This window comes from Pungitius pungitius, chromosome 7 (genome assembly GCF_949316345.1).
Source record: "Pungitius pungitius chromosome 7, fPunPun2.1, whole genome shotgun sequence".
Taxonomy (NCBI): domain Eukaryota; kingdom Metazoa; phylum Chordata; class Actinopteri; order Perciformes; family Gasterosteidae; genus Pungitius; species Pungitius pungitius.
Genome location: NC_084906.1, coordinates 19725263 through 19743384, shown reverse-complemented (window position 1 = coordinate 19743384; position 18122 = coordinate 19725263). Strand labels below are relative to the sequence as shown.

The 18122-nt window shown below is 45.7% G+C and overlaps 2 protein-coding genes across 7 annotated transcripts; both read left to right on the top strand.

Annotated features, from left to right (window-relative positions):
• The first annotated feature begins 21 nt into the window (after positions 1 to 21).
• On the top strand, positions 22 to 7893 carry palm1a (paralemmin 1a). 5 transcript variants are annotated; one of them, XM_037469201.2, is made up of 11 exons: positions 22 to 161; positions 542 to 589; positions 2529 to 2562; positions 4156 to 4236; positions 4740 to 4867; positions 5127 to 5190; positions 5367 to 5388; positions 5479 to 5547; positions 5715 to 5789; positions 6127 to 6258; positions 6664 to 7892. In XM_037469201.2, exons 2-11 carry the CDS (start codon positions 585 to 587, stop codon positions 7254 to 7256), a joined length of 1203 nt encoding a protein of 400 aa, XP_037325098.2. In that variant the 5' UTR covers positions 22 to 161; positions 542 to 584; the 3' UTR covers positions 7257 to 7892. The 5 variants fall into 5 exon arrangements, with proteins under 5 accessions (XP_037325098.2, XP_062419274.1, XP_062419275.1 ...); XM_062563290.1 differs by having other exon boundaries at positions 5724 to 5789; positions 6664 to 7886; XM_062563291.1 differs by lacking the exon at positions 6127 to 6258 and having other exon boundaries at positions 6664 to 7893.
• A 1092-nt stretch (positions 7894 to 8985) lies between these two features.
• On the top strand, positions 8986 to 17957 carry misp (mitotic spindle positioning). 2 transcript variants are annotated; one of them, XM_037470158.2, is made up of 5 exons: positions 8986 to 9624; positions 12139 to 14185; positions 15032 to 15294; positions 15495 to 15533; positions 15651 to 17957. In XM_037470158.2, the coding sequence occupies exons 1-5, from the start codon at positions 9565 to 9567 to the stop codon at positions 15738 to 15740; spliced, it is 2499 nt and encodes an 832-aa protein (XP_037326055.2). In that variant the 5' UTR covers positions 8986 to 9564; the 3' UTR covers positions 15741 to 17957. The 2 variants fall into 2 exon arrangements, with proteins under 2 accessions (XP_037326055.2, XP_037326056.2); XM_037470159.2 differs by lacking the exon at positions 8986 to 9624 and adding an exon at positions 10275 to 10390.
• The last annotated feature ends 165 nt before the right edge of the window (positions 17958 to 18122 follow it).

The window sequence follows — 18122 nt, the reverse complement described above, 5'->3', positions numbered from 1 at the left end:
TGTTTGCGTCGCAGTGGGATGTCGCCCTCTGCTGGACATTCAGCACAAACACCCGTTGTCTCTGATGGAAGCTGATCGATCTCTGATCAGTTACGCCAGTCTCTGTTTTATTGACCTTCCGGTGGGCGTCGCCGTCGTACCGGACGTCTCGCGTGTAAAAGGTGAGTTTTCTCCGTGTTTTAATAATAATAATTTAATTGTTTTATAAGCGCATTTCTAAGGACTCAAATACGCTTCAGATAAAAGGAACAAAAGGAAAACACAAAAGAGCAAAGAAGCCAAACAAACGGAACATGGAGATAATTTTAAGGATCCACTTGACGGGATGAGCTGCAAAAGAACGTTCAACGGAGCTTCGTTCCTCCACAATGAGATATTTATGAAGTTATTAAATGAAACTGAACCCGATCACTGACGTCACCACTACTGATCACATCGATGCCTGTGTCTTCTCTGCGTCCTCTCCTCCTCCTCACCCCCCTCCCCTCCCCTCTCTGCCCCCCCCCCCCCGATGGGCGGGTCTCTTTTCTCTCGGATGCAGATCAGATGATTCGGGCTGCAGCGGACTGATCTTACGGTCAGACATGGAGTGAGTACTTTTATTTCTTCATTTCTGCTTTTGTTTAATTGTCTTTGTGTGTGTGTTTTTTGTGTGTGACGTGGAGAGGGTGAGTTTATTGTCCCGCGTGTCGTTCCTGTGCGGCATCAGTCCCGTGGGGCTGCTGAGTCAGGGTCTCTATCCCGGTGGGGGGGCAGGAGAGGGTGGGGGGGGGGGATGCACCAAAAAGTCCGTCCAGAAAACGCTGGAGCGGCGAAGGCGTGACGTTGCGGAGGTTTTGGGGTTAAACGGTGTCCCGTCTCTGCCTCAGGCCGCTTTCTAAGGGGCTCTGGTCTACTTTTCTCGGCGGAAGCAGACCGGACAGCCCATCAATGTGCAGCACGAGCCTCTCTAAATTACGTATTGATCCGGGTTTCGCCTTCGCGGACCTGATTTATAATCAATGCCGGCTGTCAAGCTGGAGCGGTTTGGACAATACGTCTTCCGGGTGGTGTTTATTTTTCAAAATAATGGCTTCGCTGGGGGGGGATAAACTCTATTTTAAAAGCAGCGTTCATAGCTATCAGGCAACTGCAATCTTTTTTTTTTTTTTTTGCTCGATAATGTCTCCAAAATAACACTTTTTGCTCTGGCTAAGTTTATTTCACTGATCGGTGTCGGCTCTTCAGACCGAGGAGGGGATGGTCACTCCTTTCTTCTACAGCCTCCCACACCGGGAGTTCTCCTTTAAACAACAGGGAGTTTGATCATTTGATCATCACAACAACCTGTCTGCTGACATGTCCTCCAGGCCCTCTCTCTGGTCTAAAGTGGTTTAACACGGACACAAACTGCTCATCGCATTGAATGTCATGTCGCTCGTTCTGTTCACGTGACGTCCTTTGACCTTTGGACCACCCTGAAGGAGGGACTTCTTCTTTCTTTTCTTTTTTTTCACCCTTTTTAGAGGTTCAATTTAATTGGAAACCACCAAACGGATGAATTACATGCGATGAAAACAGTCCCAGCATCAGGACCTGTGGTTTAGACTGGTTTCCGGTGGTCCCAGCACATGTATTGGACCCTGACATTGAACTGTCTTCCCTTGGTGATGGTTTCCAGTGGTCCCAGTAGAAGTATCAGACCCCGTAGTGTTTTCCCTCTCCTGGTCAGATTCTCTGTTGTTCAGCCCCGTCTCCATGGAGACGGACTGGAGCTTTGTTCTGAATCCTTTTGAGTTCAGAAACTGTGGAGCTCAGCAGAGTTCAGCTCGTCCTCTTCAGCTGCAGCAACTACGCTCTAATTTTGTAGTTCTGCTCTCATCTCCTTTTTTTTTTTACGCCTCTTTATAATGAAATGTTGAGCACGGAATTTAATTCACCACACATTTTATCGGCTAAAACTGTTGCAGATAAAAATAAGTGAAATGTGACTAAGAATTATAAGGAATTAGTGATTTCACGTATAGAGACTAAATTCAATCGGGAATAGTTGCCAATTTTTCTAATGTACTTTTCAAACCAATCTTGGTTGGGTAAACGCTTTAATTGGTTTTAGTGTGTGTGTGTGTGTGTGTGTGTGTAATACACACATATTTATATATGTATATATATATATATATATATATATATATATATATATATATATATGTATTACACACACACACAAGCATCTTGCAGCTGTTGTCTTCTGGTGGACCACTTTCTCTGTCAGAGTTTTAGTAGCTGCGAGCTAACCGCTAGCGGCTAACTCTCATGTGACAGTCAGGCTTCAGTTTGCAGATCAGCAGCAGCTTTGTGACATCCAGAACATCTGATCAGCTGAGCGAGAGCTTCTCTAAACGAGAATATGCAAACGGAGGGAAAAAAAATAATACAGAAATACGTTTTAAAATGAATAGAAACGAGATATAAAACGCAGGGATTTAATTTACAGCACAATAAAAAAATAATAATAATATTGATGATGCTCTCTCTCCCCCCCCCCCCAGTGAGGCTCAGCAGGATCGACAGCAGCTCCTCGTGGTGAGTGTCATTTACATACAGTCAGTGAACACACCATCCCAAAACACACACATATGAATATTTCTGATATATAACCTCTGACTGCAGCAGATATATAAATCTACCCCCCGACCCCCAACCCCCCCCTCTGCTTCTAAGCTCTTTCACTAATGCACGTATTGATCCACACACACACACACACACACACACACACACTTCCTGTGTAACTCAATCATCCTGCTATGACTCAAGCTTAGTTTTAACTCGCCGTAGTGCAGGATTACAGCTTTTCAGGCGTCACTGTTTAACTACTAATTCAGATTTAAGAAACATGAATCTACAGTAAATATTGACATCAAATGGCTTTCCGGACATTGTCCAACCTTTGTGTCTTTTTAGAACATTGGACACTTGTCCTCTTACTTCGCGGGGATTGTACACGTGTAATAAAGCATGAGACATGAGTTTAGATATCGATGACGATCCCTCCTCGTCATGGGAGAGGTCTGTTTTTTGCCTTTTAGCTGCTCACTCCCACAGTGCACGTCCTTGAGTTGAACTCATCGGCCTTTTGATTCCTCTGATGTTCAAAGGATCAAAGAGTCAAACAACGCGTCTAAATATGCACATCTACTGTGTGTGTGCATATTTAATAACACACAGCGGGTGAAATGAGTGTTGAACACGTCCCCATTTTTCTCAGTAAATATGTTTCCAAAGGAGCTGTTGACATGGAATTTCCACCAGATGTTGGTAACAACCCAAATAATCCATACACACAAAGAATCCAAAACAAAGAAGTTCATAAATAAAGTTATGTGTAATAATGTGAAATGAAACAGGGAAAAAGTATTGAACACACTTACTGATATTTATTCAATAATTTGTACAAAAGCCTTTGTTGGAAGTGACAGCTCCTGGATGGAGAAACTAGTCGGATGCTTTGCTCTGGTGGGATTTTCTTCTTCCACACAAACGGTCTTCAAATCTTGAAGGTTCCGTGGGCCTCTTCTATGAATCTTGATCCTCAGTTCTTTCCATAGATTTTCAATGGGATTTGAAGTCAGGTGATTGGCATTTCTCCTCCAAACATGATGTGTATTATGGCATCCAGTGATCCATGATACCTTTTTGTAGGCCATCAGGTGGGACTGAACCAGCTGACATTAATTTGCACTGATACATACATACCCTTCTACCCTTTCTTCATGTGTTCAATACTTTTTTTTTTTACACATAACTCTATTTCTGAACTTGTTTGTTTTGGTTTCTTTGCATGTATGTATCACTCGGGTTGTTAACAACCTCCGATGAAAATGTCACGTCAACGGCTCCTTTGGAAATATATTTATTGAGGAGAAAATGGTGACGTGTTCAATACTTATTTCACCCGCTGTGTACATAAATAAGGATACGTGAGTCCAGTTCAGGTAAAAGCAGTTAAAGAGTCAGTTCATGTGTAACAGCTACATCTCTTTCACATGATGCCTGTTTTAGTGTGATTTCAATGTTGTTTAGACCATACATATATATATATATATAGAAATAAGAAGCCGACTGCACTGAATTCTGTTGAATGAAAGCGGTCCGACGCGTTGTCTCCTCGTGCATCAGGAGAAGAGGAAGTGGCAGACGGAGCTGGAGAACAAGAAGCGTCAGCTGGAGGACGACAGGAGGGCCCTGCAGCACCTGAAGGTGAGACGGCTCCCTGCTGAGGTTCAAATCAGTCGACCGTTAAAAATCAACGTTCAGATCAAATCAACACTCAGAAACAAGTAGGCAAATGTGAAAATTCTTTATTTTCAGTAAAAGGTTTTTTAATCAACAGAGTAAACATGGATCCTCGTTGGTCCCTTTTCATTCAGTCAACAGCTGCACAGTAAAAATATCTTCCTCAGATCTCGGATCGGCCGCCTTTTGTTGCAGGAACCACGGAGACGCTTTCTGCCTCTGACCCACAACAACTGCTTTCAAATAACTGAGTATTTTTATCCGGCAGCTGCTCGTACGCCACATCGAGCCCGGCCCCGAGCCGGCGGGTTACTAAGTCATCACATGTCTTACTTTGTTGTTAATCACGTGAACACCAGCAGAACCGTCCCCTCGAGGGAATGATGATTTTTTTTAGATCTTTTTTTACGTTTGACCGACAGCTAGTGCTCAAATGCGCCTGTAAACGTTATGCGCTTCCTGTCCAGTCGAAGGCTCTGAGGGAGCGCTGGCTGCTGGACGGAGCGCCCTCTGCTGGACCGGAACAGGACGAAGTGAGGAGACAGCTGGAGCAGGATGAGGCCAAGACCCGGAGCCTGGAGGAGGCCATCGACAGGTCTGACCTGATCTGATTTAACCTCATCTGATGTGAGCTAATCTGATTGGGTCTACTGTTTAAAGCATTAAATGCATCGTCGCCTCTGAAGCCCTCGGCGGTGCAGGCGGGAGCTGACCACAGATCAGTCCGACTGCCGAGGGGGGGGGGAGACCCTTTAACCACCTGTGAAAGAAGTGCAGCTCCATGAAGCTGATGAAGCATTTATATCCTGGTATAAAATGTTATTGAGAAGAGAAGCGTTCACTGTGCGTCGCAGGTTGGAGAAGGAGGTGGTCGGCTTGGAGAGTGGAGGCGTGGACCAGACCGTAACACAAACAACTGTGAGTGTGCACACACACACACACACACACACACACACACACTCTGCAGCCTATAGGTGTTACTGGAGGGGATTTCAGACTTTTAGACTGCTTTATTTTGTATTTTATTTTGTAGTTCTATGGGCAGCGGTGACATTTTTGAGTGTAACTTCCTGTCTCTGTCTCTGTCCCTGAAGGTGTCATCAGGATCAGTTAAAGGTACATTTATCCTTCATTTATTTCTGTTTATTTGTTTTTTTGTTGTGCTTCTTGTGTCTACTCTTCCTCTCACTGTGTGTCTCTGATCAGCGGCAAAGGTCAAAGGTCACAGCGGCCGTCCGCACGACAGAGCTGCAGCCTCAGATCAGATAGTCCAAGGTGAGACTTTGCTCACGTCGTAGTTACCACACACCGCAGAGTTGAGTTCTATTAGCGGCAATTTCCCGATTACAGTACTCTAATTAAAGCAGTATTACAGCGGTGATGTCACTGGTTACAGTCAGTCTTCACCCTGTCTCTGTGCCCGCCTCCTCTCCTCCCATGAGCCCTTGCAGAGGTCAAAGTTCACAAAAGCCCCCGAACGAACAAAGCGAGCGAGGCGACGGAGGAGATGAAGAGAGGTGAGTCGTGGGAGGACTGAGCCCTGATCTAGTCCACAGCGCCACATCCTGCACCAGGACCTCCATGCTCCATCTCCATCTCCCGTCCGTAGATAGGACTCCTGTGTACTATGTACATGTCCAGTACACGATGAATATTGATTATACTAGTAGACTAGTATACATGAGGACATGAGAGAGTAATTTCTCTCACGGACACTGGGAGTTCAGTCGGTTGTGTCTTTATGTGTAACATTATGTGTCTGTCTCTGTCTGTCCCTCTGAGTCTTTAATTCTCCGTCTTCTGTCTTCATGCGTTTGTCCCCGTGCGTCCTCCTCCGACCCCTCGTCCCCGCAGCCATGTACTCGGTGGAGATTACAGTAGAGCGGGACAGAGTGACGGGGGAAACCAGGGTTCTGTCCACTAACACCACACTTCCTGTTGACCTGTCTCACCAAGGGGTCAAAGTTTACGAGGACGAGAGGAAAGGTGATGTCCCGCGCATGATCGATCGCTTACCTGCTGAACCGCGATGGGTTAAGATGCGTCCCGCAGAGGGGACATAGTCATAGTGGGGACAGAAAGACCTTCTCGCAGCAGATAGATCACCCAATACGTCCCACGAGGTTCAAGGAGTGTCCTGTTTTCAGGAACATGACCTGCATGCTCACTCTGCACCTCCTCTTCCTCCTCTTCCTCCTCACGTCCCAATGTTGAACGATGACAACCAAAAACAAGTTCATCTGAGGCCTGGAGGAGGAGGAGGAGGAAGAAGACTTGACCGCTGTGGTTCTCTGCTTGTGGGTTGAGTGACATCACGCGGTGTAGGAGGATGGTCTCTTCCTATTGGTCCTTCTCACCCTGTCCCCCCCCCCACGCTCTGTCTCCCCCCAGTGGTCCACGAGATGAACGGCGAAGACGGCGTCCAGCCGCTCAGCTCGTCGGAGGTCGAAGAGCTCCTCACCAAAGCCGACAAGACCACTTCTGTGACGCCGCAGGGCGTCGCCACGGTGACGCCGCAGGTGTCCGCCCAGGAGGAGGTGCGTCCCGAGTCGCCGCCGCTGCCTGCCGGGGTCACCGGACTGGAGACCAGTCAGGGCGGAGAGCCCAGCGTGGCCGGGGCCAGCGCCGAGAACCCCGTCACCATGGTGTTCATGGGATATCAGAGCGTGGAGGACGAGGACGAGACCAAGAAGGTTCTGGGCTTGAAGGGGACAGTGAAGGCCGAGCTGGTGCTCATCCACGACGCCAACGGGAAAACGTCACCGGGCGACGGCCGGGAGGAGGCCGGTGGGCCTCAGACCCCAGACCCGGCTCCGCCTCCGGCTTCGGCTCCGCCCCCCGCGGCCTCTCCCGCGACTCCGGCGCCGAGCAACAGGGAGGCGGAGGAGGGGAAGGGGGTAGTGGGGGGAGTGGGGGAGGGGATGGGGGCAGTGGGGGAGGGGAAGAAGGAGAAGCAGCCGTGCAAGTGCTGCAGCATCATGTGATCCTGCAGGGGGCGCCGCTTCTAGATCTAATCATATAAAAACGAAAAAGACCCGGGACATAAGCTACAGGAAGTAAACTCCACGCACTGCCGTCTGCTCCGCCTCTAACAACATGACATCATTTCCTGTTTTTTCATTCTCTTGTTCTATAAAACCTCTTAACTTTTTTTCTATTTTCTTGAAGCCTTTTTACTTTTGTACTCATGTTTCCAGCTGTGACGCCTGATTGAGTCTGATTAGCTTAGCATTAGCATTAGCTTGTAGCATTAACCTCTCTCTCTTTATAAGCTCCACCGTAGAAAACAGTGAATTAATTTTAGAGTTGTATTTATTTAATTTTGTAAGTTTCTCCTGCAGAGTTTCATGATTCTGTTTGTTGGAGTTTTATAAAAGAGAAAATAAAAGCATAACGAAAACACAAGAAATTGGTTCTGTATTTCTGTTTGCTGATGCTCCTTCAGTCTCCATCACCTCCATCTCAGACTGCCCCACCTAAACCAACTCCTTCAGTCTCCATCACCTCCATCTCAGACTGCCCCACCTAAGCCCATCTCCATCACCTCCATCTCGGACTGCCCCACCTAAACCAACTCCTTCAGTCTCCATCACCTCCATCTCAGACTGCCCCACCTAAGCCCATCTCCATCACCTCCATCTCGGACTGCCCCACCTAAACCAACTCCTTCAGTCTCCATCACCTCCATCTCAGACTGCCCCACCTAAGCCCATCTCCATCACCTCCATCTCGGACTGCCCCACCTAAACCAACTCCTTCAGTCTCCATCACCTCCATCTCAGACTGCCCCACCTAAGCCCATCTCCATCACCTCCATCTCGGACTGCCCCACCTAAACCAACTCCTTCAGTCTCCATCACCTCCATCTCAGACTGCCCCACCTAAACCAACTCCTTCAGTCTCCATCACCTCCATCTCAGACTGCCCCACCTAAACCAACTCCTTCACAGTCTCCATCACCTCTACTTTCTTCATCACAGATGGAACTACTTTATGTCAAAGAAGTAGTTCCATCTGTCTAAGAAGCACTGAGAGACATTTAATTATCTGAGGTTCAAAGAATCAGACCAAATAAACCAAAAGTGTAAATAGAAATTAGAAGGGCCCTCAATTTAACTAAACAAAGTCACCTTCACGTCCCAGGATGCAAAAATGTCAGACCTTTGACAACAGTGGCGTGTGTGTGTGTGTGTGTGTGTTTAGTGGGTGTGGTTAGTCATTGTGAGTGTTTCTGTTGGTCAGCAGCATTCCTCACAAACTCCAGTGCTCAGCAACACACACACACACACACACACGCACACACACACACACACACACACACACACACACACACACACACACACACACGGTCACTGTGCAGCTGGACCTGCAGGTGAGTCCGCGCTCCGTCTCGGTTTGTTGTTGCTTGTGTGACATCATCATGACATCATCTTCAGGTGGATGACTCTAGAAGTCAGTGTCTTTAAGGTCAGGGATGTGTATATTATAAATATTATACATTTACATATTAAAACGTTACATTCGCTCCGGCAGCCAGACACGGTGGTTGGACGGGACTCCCACAGTGAGTCTGCTGATGTTTGTTTACATCATTTATCTCTCACGTCACATAATGATTATATATATATATATATATATATTATATATATATACATATTTCAGGCAAAAATGATGGAAACTGGCGTTTGACTACAAAAACTTGGACTAATTTGGACTTTTTGCTAAGAATTAAAAAGCTTGAATGATAATCTGATGTTTCAAGAATGAAATGGACGCTTCAACCCCAAATCAGAAATACATATTTATCCTCTATGTTCTATGTATCTGGATCACGTGTTATTTTGTTCAGAAACGAGGTTGTGATTTCACAAAGTCTTCTGGCTTTACCATATTGTAGAGAAGAAGGTCTATAGAACCAGAATGTCCAACTCTCACACAAATCAGAAGCTTGAGGATGTGATGAAAAGACCTTTTTCATTTTGGGCTAAACTGTCGCTTTAAATTTGCATATTTTTCTAAGTCAAGGAATGTCATAATTTGACAGGTCTATGATTAAAACACTTCATTATTATTTTAACAAGTTGTGTTTAACTTCCTGTTGACGTTGCTGATGCTTTCTGGTTGGGTATCTGTAGGTAATTTACTTTCAAACTAACTAATCAATATTTACTGAGAGCGGATTCTCTCTCACAGGGTTTATGGGGATTGGTACCTGCTGGCTGGAGGTCTGACTGACACCATCATCATCTCCATCACACAGACCAGAACCAGTCAGATCCAGTTCACACCAGGATGTTCAGGTACACTCCTCCCTGGCAGGTTCTCTGTTACAGCCTGGACCACGACAACAAGGTGAGACCTCACAAACGAACCAACGAGGCCACCATGTTGGTTTCTTTACTCCAACGTCTCAAGCTCCACCGACTCGGACAATGTCGCTTTAAATCTCACTTTAAATGTCGCTTTAATTCTCACTTTAAATGTCGCTGTCGCTTTAATTCTCACTTTAAATGTCGCTGTCGCTTTAATTCTCGTCGTCACTTCAAATCTCATTGTCACAAACAAGGAGACACTGATATAATTGAGCGGCTGCTTGGACTTTGCATGAAACACCCACCAGACTGGATGTGACCACCAGAGTGCAGCAGCTGACCAAAAACGATAAAAAAAAAATACAAAAAATACAAAAATAAATTTTCAGAGAATAAAGGCTAAAACCACACGTAGAATGGCTAATAAATACTTTATGTTATTGAATGTATTATAGAAATTATACACAATTTAAAAAGCACATCACAGGAAAACATGAAATCATACTGAGATCAGAGGAAATGCTGCACAGATAAAATAATATAATTAAAATAATATTTTTAATAGAGTTAAATATTGATAATATTTGTTGTATATGGTTTCATTACTCTTTTTTTTGGCGCGAGGGTCCAGACATCTACAGAAGTGTGTGGGGGGTCAACGGGGCGGGGCCTGTTTTGTAGTGGGCGGGGCTTGTGGTGTAGTGGGCGGGGCCTGTTTGAACGATAGGAGCTGAACTTTGTCACTTCGGTTAGTCAGTTGTTATCTAGTCTGAGTGTTTCTGCTGCTGTCGGAAAGCTGATCTCAGGTGAGACAAACTGCTAAATCATCATCAATATTAAACACGAGTATCTCTAATTTATGTCATTTATGAATCTGAATGAGAAAGGAATGTTATCGAGGAATGTTTGAACACCTGTCACACCAACTATCGCAACGCCAGTGTCATTTTTTAATACTCTGGAATATCTATGACTTTTTAAAACTGAAACAGACATTATAGTTTATGTTTTGTATTTACTTCAGACTTTCTGCCTTATAACAACTTTAAAGCACCTTTAATACAGGCTCGTGATTTGGACAGTTTGAAAAGGTTTCTTGCACAGATAAATGCATTTGTAAGTCGTATGAGCGGCTCATCCCCACGGCGCCACCGTGGGACCTCGTGCACTCGTTCGCATGCTCATGGGGTTTGATCTTACCCACGCAGTGACCTCTGACCTCTCTCTCTCTCTCTCTCCGTTACTTTGTTTGTTTCGCTTTGGCTTCTATCAGCCGACGGCAGCAGTCAGACTGCAGGCGGGGCGCTTATCTCCTCCACACAGAGACACTGACCTGACGCTACGATGCTAATTCATGTGTAACCCACTGTGGGAACGGAGTCATCGAGACTCGAGAGGCGCCGCGCTCTCTGTCTGACCTCATTAAAAAGAATATGAACTCTAAAAACTGAACCGTTGCTTCACAAACACTTCATATTTATGAAGAAGTGACTCCTGCTCTGCTGCAGGAACCAATATCTTATTTTACTACTGGTTCCCGTTGTTGTTTTACATGTATATATATGTATCTGTTGAACATGTATGTCTAACTCTCATTTAACTCGCCGTTTATATGCGACGGACTCTCTTACCTGGGCACATAGTGGTTGCCGTGGTTACGTGTCCTCTCCTGCCTTTATGGGCTGTAAACGTTGTTATCGCGGATTGTTCAGCTCTGATAAACTTTATTGACATTCTTCAGATTTATTTCCTCCTGACAAGAAATCCAAAACTGATGATCACAGCTCAACACAGTACCTTAAATTTAGTACTGTACCTACTGTAATGTACTTTTCAGGTATTTATTCTTTATTCTCCTTGAGTTTTTCCATTTCATGCTACTCCAAACTGCTGCTACTTTAAAACCAAAACTATGTAATAATACAAGTTATTCCTTACAACAGAACACTCTGAAAGAGGTTTTTGTGCACAGTGAGTTACTTTTACTTTGGATTGTGGAAGTATTAATACAGGACTTTTATAGTGGGGCATTTTACTACTGCGGTCTTTGCACTTTGACCTCAGTAATGACCCCGAATACTTCTTCCACCACATAATTCATGGCAGCTATTACGTTGAAATTAACGATCCTGTTACAATGGTATTGTTGATAAGCCGATCAATATCCGACCCTGCAGGAAATTAAAGATATTCAAATATTATTGTGTTGTATATTATGTTATATATGTCCTAATTTCTATTTTTTCTGCCTAAACTCAGAGACAAAGATTCATTTTTTTACCAATTCTAAATTTGATGAATTCTAAACGAGCTTTTTAAACCACAATTATGTCGTGATCTGAAATGATCCAACTCCCACAATGCTTTGCAGGTAAATTTTTAGAATCTATGTGGTACTTGAAATGATTACATCACAGAAGTGAAGCACAACTAAAATGACGCAACGGAGGAGCCGTAATCTGATGGCGTTGTTTCCATAGTAACTAAACCTGTACCATCTGCTGTTTCCACGGTAACCGACCTTCCTTAGTAACCGTCTTCTTCGTTGTTTCAGAGACTCGCGTCCGTCGGCCGTCAGAATGCTCGCACTCCTCACGGCCTCCAATCACTGAGCTCCGTTCCGCGCCTCCCTCCCCCTGAGCCCCCGTCCCCCGCCGGCCCCGCAGCGCCCCCGGCAACCATGGACAGCATCCCGAGGAACTGGGTGCTGAAGCCTCTGTCCCCCCTGTTGCAACCCTCGGACCTGCGCTCCATCGCCGGCCCGCCGCCGAGCGCGTCCCCGGACCCCGACGACCGGGCCTTCAGGTACGACAGCATCTCCGTCGCTCGCAGCTACTCCTCCGTGCTGGTCTCCTCCGAGCGGGACGACGGGTGCAGAAACGTGGCCCGGGCTCGGCAGGTGGTCGTGTCACGGGACGGGGGGCACTCGAGCGACGAGTGGGCCGCGGGCAGCCCCAGCGACGCCGGCAGTGGCGCCGGCAGCAGCCTGGGCTCCCCGTGCGGCTTCTACTCCTTCGTGGAGGACCCGGCGAGTCCCGAGGCGGAGCTGAACGAGGCCTGGATGGTCTCCCCGCAGCGGCAGACTCAGCTGGCCGTCCTGAAGCAGGAGAACGGGTTCAGGCTGCAGACCTACGCCAGCCGGAAGCCGGAGAGCCTCTTCGCAGAGAGCGAGGGGGACTCGTTTTACAGAATGGACCCGGACAGCGGCAACGGCGTCGTCCGGGAGGAGGAGGAGAAACGGCTGCGCAAGGAGATCATTCACGGCCAAGCGCCGAAGAGCAACCCGACGTTCAAGGGCCGGCCGAGTGCGCCGGACGACCTGGATCCGAGAAGCTCCACGGACAGACTGATCGAAGGTTTCAGCATGAGTTACACGTCCGCCGCCTCCGGAGCAGAACCCCCCCGCCCTTCTGAGCCCGGGACCGTCGACGTGGAGCGGATCAGCTTCAGCGCTGCCCGGCAGCAGTTCTTGAAGATGGAGCAGGAGCGGCTGGCTGCACCGCCCAGCCCGCTGAGGTCCTCCAGGACACATCTGAACGCGCATCTCCAGCCGCATCCTGACGTGTCCTCGTCAGAGCAGGTGGACACACGCCACGGGCTGCAGGTGAGCGAAGACGCATCCACGTTTGTCCTAACTGAAGAAGAAGACGAGACCCACCCTGAGAAGAGGGTGGCGGGGTGGCGGGCCGAGGAGGGTCTCAGCCGAAAGAGCAGTCTGTTCGAGGACCTGGACTCCGGCCCGGAGGAGCTCACTGTGGAGGTGGGCGACGGAGGCTCGTCCTGCGACCGCAATCAGCAGGAGGACAGGAGCTGCAGGTCCACCAGCGACTACGAGACCCCGATTCAGAGGGAGATCCGGTTGGCTCAGGAACGCGAGGAGAACCTGCGGCGCTCTCGAGGGATCTCGCTCAGCGACAGGAGAGACGAGATGGTCGAGATCAAAACCAGACGTTTTCAGTCGCCACATCCGCCGGTCAAAGCTAAAGAAAAGAACCAAGTGTCCTTCATCGTGCAGAGTGAGATCCAGGGGGACAACCAGGGGAAGGAGGAGCCTCAGCCACGAGGACCGATCCCGGGACGATACGGTCAGGATTCTCCACAGGAGCTGGAGTTTGACCCACAAGACGGGGAGGAGAAGACAGAAGAAAGACCTCGCTCTGAATCGGGAGATGAGGAAGTCTTCCCATCGCCATGCTGTCCTCATCGACACCCCGAGGAAGCCGAGTTGTACATCAGCAGAAAGAGTTCAGCTCCCTCTTCCTTCTCCGTGAGGGGCTCACAGGTCCAGGACAGGAGACGCCTGAGCCAAGATCAAACGACTGCTTCGTATTTCCACTTCTCCTCCTCCTCCTCCTCTGCCTCATCCCCGACACGTTTGTCCTGGAAGGAGAACCTGGAGTCCAACGGCCTGCAGTCCAGAGGGAAAGGAGCTCCAGATTTCATCGAGAAGGAGATCGAGGAGGCCCTGAGACGGGAACAGGAGCTGAAGGACCTGAGGGAGTCCAGGGAGGAAACTGATGGACACGTCTTCTCACCAGCTCCTCTGTTGGAGCAGGCGAACAAAGTGGCCATTAGTCAGTTCTACCCGCCTCAGAAAACAGGTATGTGGGTCCTGGATTATCATCTACGAACTGGGGATCTACTCCTGGGGCCCCAGACCTCCAAAAGCCCCAAAAGCCCACTGTGTGTGGATCCAAAGGTCCCAAGCAAACAAAGGTCCTTGTAATAAGTGTTAGTTAATAGATAATAAAGCCTTAATATAATGCTTATCAACATTATTAATAAAATGTACTCTTATTAATAGTAAACTGTTAATAAACTGTTAACAAGAGTTGATTAATGTCATATAATGACATAACGGTTAACATGATTCTAATGCTATTATTTATAGTTTGTCTTTTGATCAAAGTTCTCGTGTGTCTGACTGGTTTCTCCACCAGATGATGCTGTGAGCAAAGTCAGATCTCTCTCAGTTTGATGGAGGTTTTTTTTTTTACAATAAGTAATATCAGAACGTAGTAAAACCTGAATGTCTGATGTTGATGGTCCGTCAGTCACATGAGAGGAGAATGAGTTACTTAATGAGGGTTCAACCAAAGTCCAGCAGCTTCAAGTGGTTTTAGCTGCAGCTTGTGTAAATCAGTAACTAGTCAACCGCTTTCCAACCACAAAGAAGTCTGAACCATCACCTCTTCATTCTGTGGAGTGTAAACTAACGAGCAGTCGGGAAATACAGGACCAGTAACATCTATGTCGAATCGGGAACATGTAAAGGACCAGTAAACTCCATGTTAGACCAGTAAAACTAAGTCCATGCAGGACAAGGTGCATCCATTAAAGTCCAGTCACATCCCTGCAGGACCAGACGAGTCCACTCACCTGCAGAGGACCACCTACAGTGTCGTTGATGATGTCATTGACGGTGTTCTTCCCGTTGGGTTATACAGATCAACCCGTCAGCGTGTCGTCTCCGTCTCCTCGTCCCTACATCCGTCTTCCCTCCATCTCCTACATCACGGCCCGGCCCTGGTCCTCCTCACCTCCTCCATCTGCCAAATCTCACCAGAGGTCCACACCCCCCCCCATCCGCCCCTCCTCTCCTTCTCCGGCGGCGGCCTGGTCGCCCCCACCTCCACCCAGAGGTCTGGCGGAGACTCTTCTGGAGGACTTCAAGGAGAGACGAGTAAAAGGGAAGCTGGAAGAGAGCGTGGTGAGTGATCAATAGGTCTCTTATTTTGAAGGTCTGGTGCTTCCTGTTTGAATCGGAAGGTTTAAAATGTGTTTAGAGGCTCCAAGACAAAATTGCCGATTCAAGAGTTCATTTTTACTGAAATGGTTGAGGTGTTATTTTAATTAGTAATTAATTTTTTTTTTTTTAAACACAATTCAAACCAAACTTTTTTTTTCCAGTATGCAGGAATTCAGCCGGTGGATGACGTGAATAACGAGGTACAGCCGCACTTTATTCACCTTCATTCACTAATTAGCCAAACCGGCTGCTAACCAGCTGCTAACCTCCATTTGTCTCTTCGCCTCATTGTCTCTCTCCGTCTTGTCCGTCTCCAGGTTGTCGAATCGACTCGAGTCATTCGACATAAAAACCAACGCGCTCTGCGCTGGGAGGCCGGAGTGTTCTCCAACCAGCAGGGCCAGTGAGGCCAGTAGGACCAGTGAGATCAGCAGGACCAGTGAGACCACGCCGACTCCTCTGGTTTGTCTCTTCACTAACAGGACTTTTTCTTGAACTAAAATGGGTTTAAACTGGAAGGCTCTAAAGAAGCGGATGCTCCTGATTGGTCCCCTCTCCTCGTCCAATCAGCTGCGAGCTGCTGAAGTAGAGCCTCAGACAGAGTGGATGTATCTGATTGATTGAGGAAATGAAGAGTTAACGTGAGTGAAGAAGAGCAGTTTGTTTGATCCCCTCTTGCAGCAAAAAATAAAGTTTCTGATTGTTTTTTATCATTTTAAACTGATGCATCAAAAAAAAAAGAAAAAAAGAATAACAAATATTTTTCAAAATTTCAAAATAAGAGATTGAGTAGGTATAAATTGTTACCACTAATTTGTTAAAGTTCACAGTAGAAAACGACAGTATCGTTCAAAATCAAAATTGTATTTGTTAAATTAAAGAAAAATCTGGAAATCTTGAAGTGACAGTAATTGACGTTCAAACTTGATTGTATTATTATATTATATATGTAAAGTAAATGGTTGGATTCCAAAGCGAGTCTCCAGGGAACCAATAGAGGCACTGAAGAAGAAGAAGTGGTTTTATTTAACATGGACGTAAGCAATTCAGACTTTAAACTATTCAAGAATGATACAAACAGAAATGTTGTTTCTCAACAAGATTGTTTAACTCAAAAAAATACCGAAATATGAAAAAATCATTGGGCGAACAAAGAATGTTGTGACAGAAAAATATGCAATTTTTACAATACAATGTATAAAGGAAAAAACAAGAGACCCAAAATGAACTTGTTCTAATATTTACTGGATACAACCAAAATAATATATCTACAACCATGAATACACGTATATAAACGCCTGGCTATTCATACGATAAATCACACATGACAGGCACACACACACACACACACACACACATATTCCTGGTTTCTGTAGCCATGGCAACACACTCGATTGCCTCCAGAAAGAATAAAGAGGGTGTGTGTGTGTGTGTGTGTGTGCTGTTGCTTAACTATGTCTATGAGGACGAGTTGGCGAGGGAGTGTGTCTGTGTGTGATTAAAAGAACAAAGTGTGTATTTCTGTGTGGATCTTCTCATTAATCATTTTTACAGCTACTTTTTTACTTTATTTCTATAATTTATTAAAAAAAAGCTTTGTCACAGCACATAATTTTTCATCAAGAGATGGAGTGCTTTCAAAAGGAAATAATTAAACATCTAAGTAAATTTATGTTAATATTTATGCTATGTTTGAATACCAATATAGTATATAAATATTTTATAGCTTTAATAAAACACGATGACAAACACGATTAAAAAATCTGAAAAACTGTGTGTTTGTGCCTTTGAGCTCTTATCTCTATATCACCCATCAATACAGTTGCCATGGAAACTGCATAATGAGCCTGATGGTGCAGGACATACGGCTGCGAGTGAGTGAGCGAGACTGTGTGTGTGTGTGTGTGTGTGTGTGTGTGTGTGTGTGTGTGCATTCATCTGTGTGTATGTCAGTAAAATCAAATGTCTTCATTTTGCATCTCTGAATGTTTGCGTTCATTTTTTAAACTTTCCTGTTTGCTGAGTCAGCGAGTTTCTTCATGTGAGTCAGGACTAAAAACATCACAGTTAATCAGGTTTAACCGGCAGGAATCAGGTTCTTGACTAAATAAACTGTAAAAAATGTTCTTTTACAGCAGAAACAGGCTGAATCATCTATCAAGAGAGTTTACAATCTCACATAATGACCAGCATCTCAAAATATTATTGTGCACAAAAGAAAGTTTATTTTAAATTTTGTGTTGAAAAAAAAACTTGACTTGCAAAGATATTTAAATATATATTATCGTTATATAAGTATATTATTGGGCATGTTGTATAAAATATATGTAATATTTAATTTTTTATAGTTTCTTTATATATCATTTCTTTATACCTTTATTTCAATTATCTCTAGTTTTACCCCTTTTGGTTTATTTTTAGCTTTTACATAAACTTTTTTTTTTTTTTTAAGTGTAATAGTCAGAATCAAAGCATGTTGATTTACAGAGTTCCAATGAAAACTGTGTGTTGATATTACATCTGTTGCCAACTAAAGGACACAAACTCATTAAGAGCAGCACATGATTCTTTAAAAGATGAAATATGAACTAATTTAATGTGAATAATAAATATCCCACCTCGTCTCGCAGTGTGAACTGGCTCAGTTAAAGTTCACAGCCGAGGCTTTATCGAAGATTTTTTTATTTTAAGTGTCCTCCGGGGACGGAGAGGGAAATCTCCCGCAGAATGCCCGACCCTAAACGCCTCACAAGTCTTTAATCTCTCAACACTAATTGGTGGGTTTAAGC

Bases quoted from the DNA above. Each gene is read 5' to 3' on its own strand.
- misp (XM_037470158.2), top strand. From the start codon at position 9,565: ATGTTCAGGTACACTCCTCCCTGGCAGGTTCTCTGTTACAGCCTGGAC. The intron at 14,186-15,031 runs GTATGTGGGTCC...TGGGTTATACAG, and splicing joins CTACCCGCCTCAGAAAACAG to ATCAACCCGTCAGCGTGTCG. The intron at 15,295-15,494 runs GTGAGTGATCAA...TTTTTTTTCCAG, and splicing joins GGAAGCTGGAAGAGAGCGTG to TATGCAGGAATTCAGCCGGT.
- palm1a (XM_037469201.2), top strand. The intron at 4,237-4,739 runs GTGAGACGGCTC...CTTCCTGTCCAG, and splicing joins GGGCCCTGCAGCACCTGAAG to TCGAAGGCTCTGAGGGAGCG. The intron at 5,548-5,714 runs GTGAGACTTTGC...TCCTCCCATGAG, and splicing joins CTCAGATCAGATAGTCCAAG to CCCTTGCAGAGGTCAAAGTT.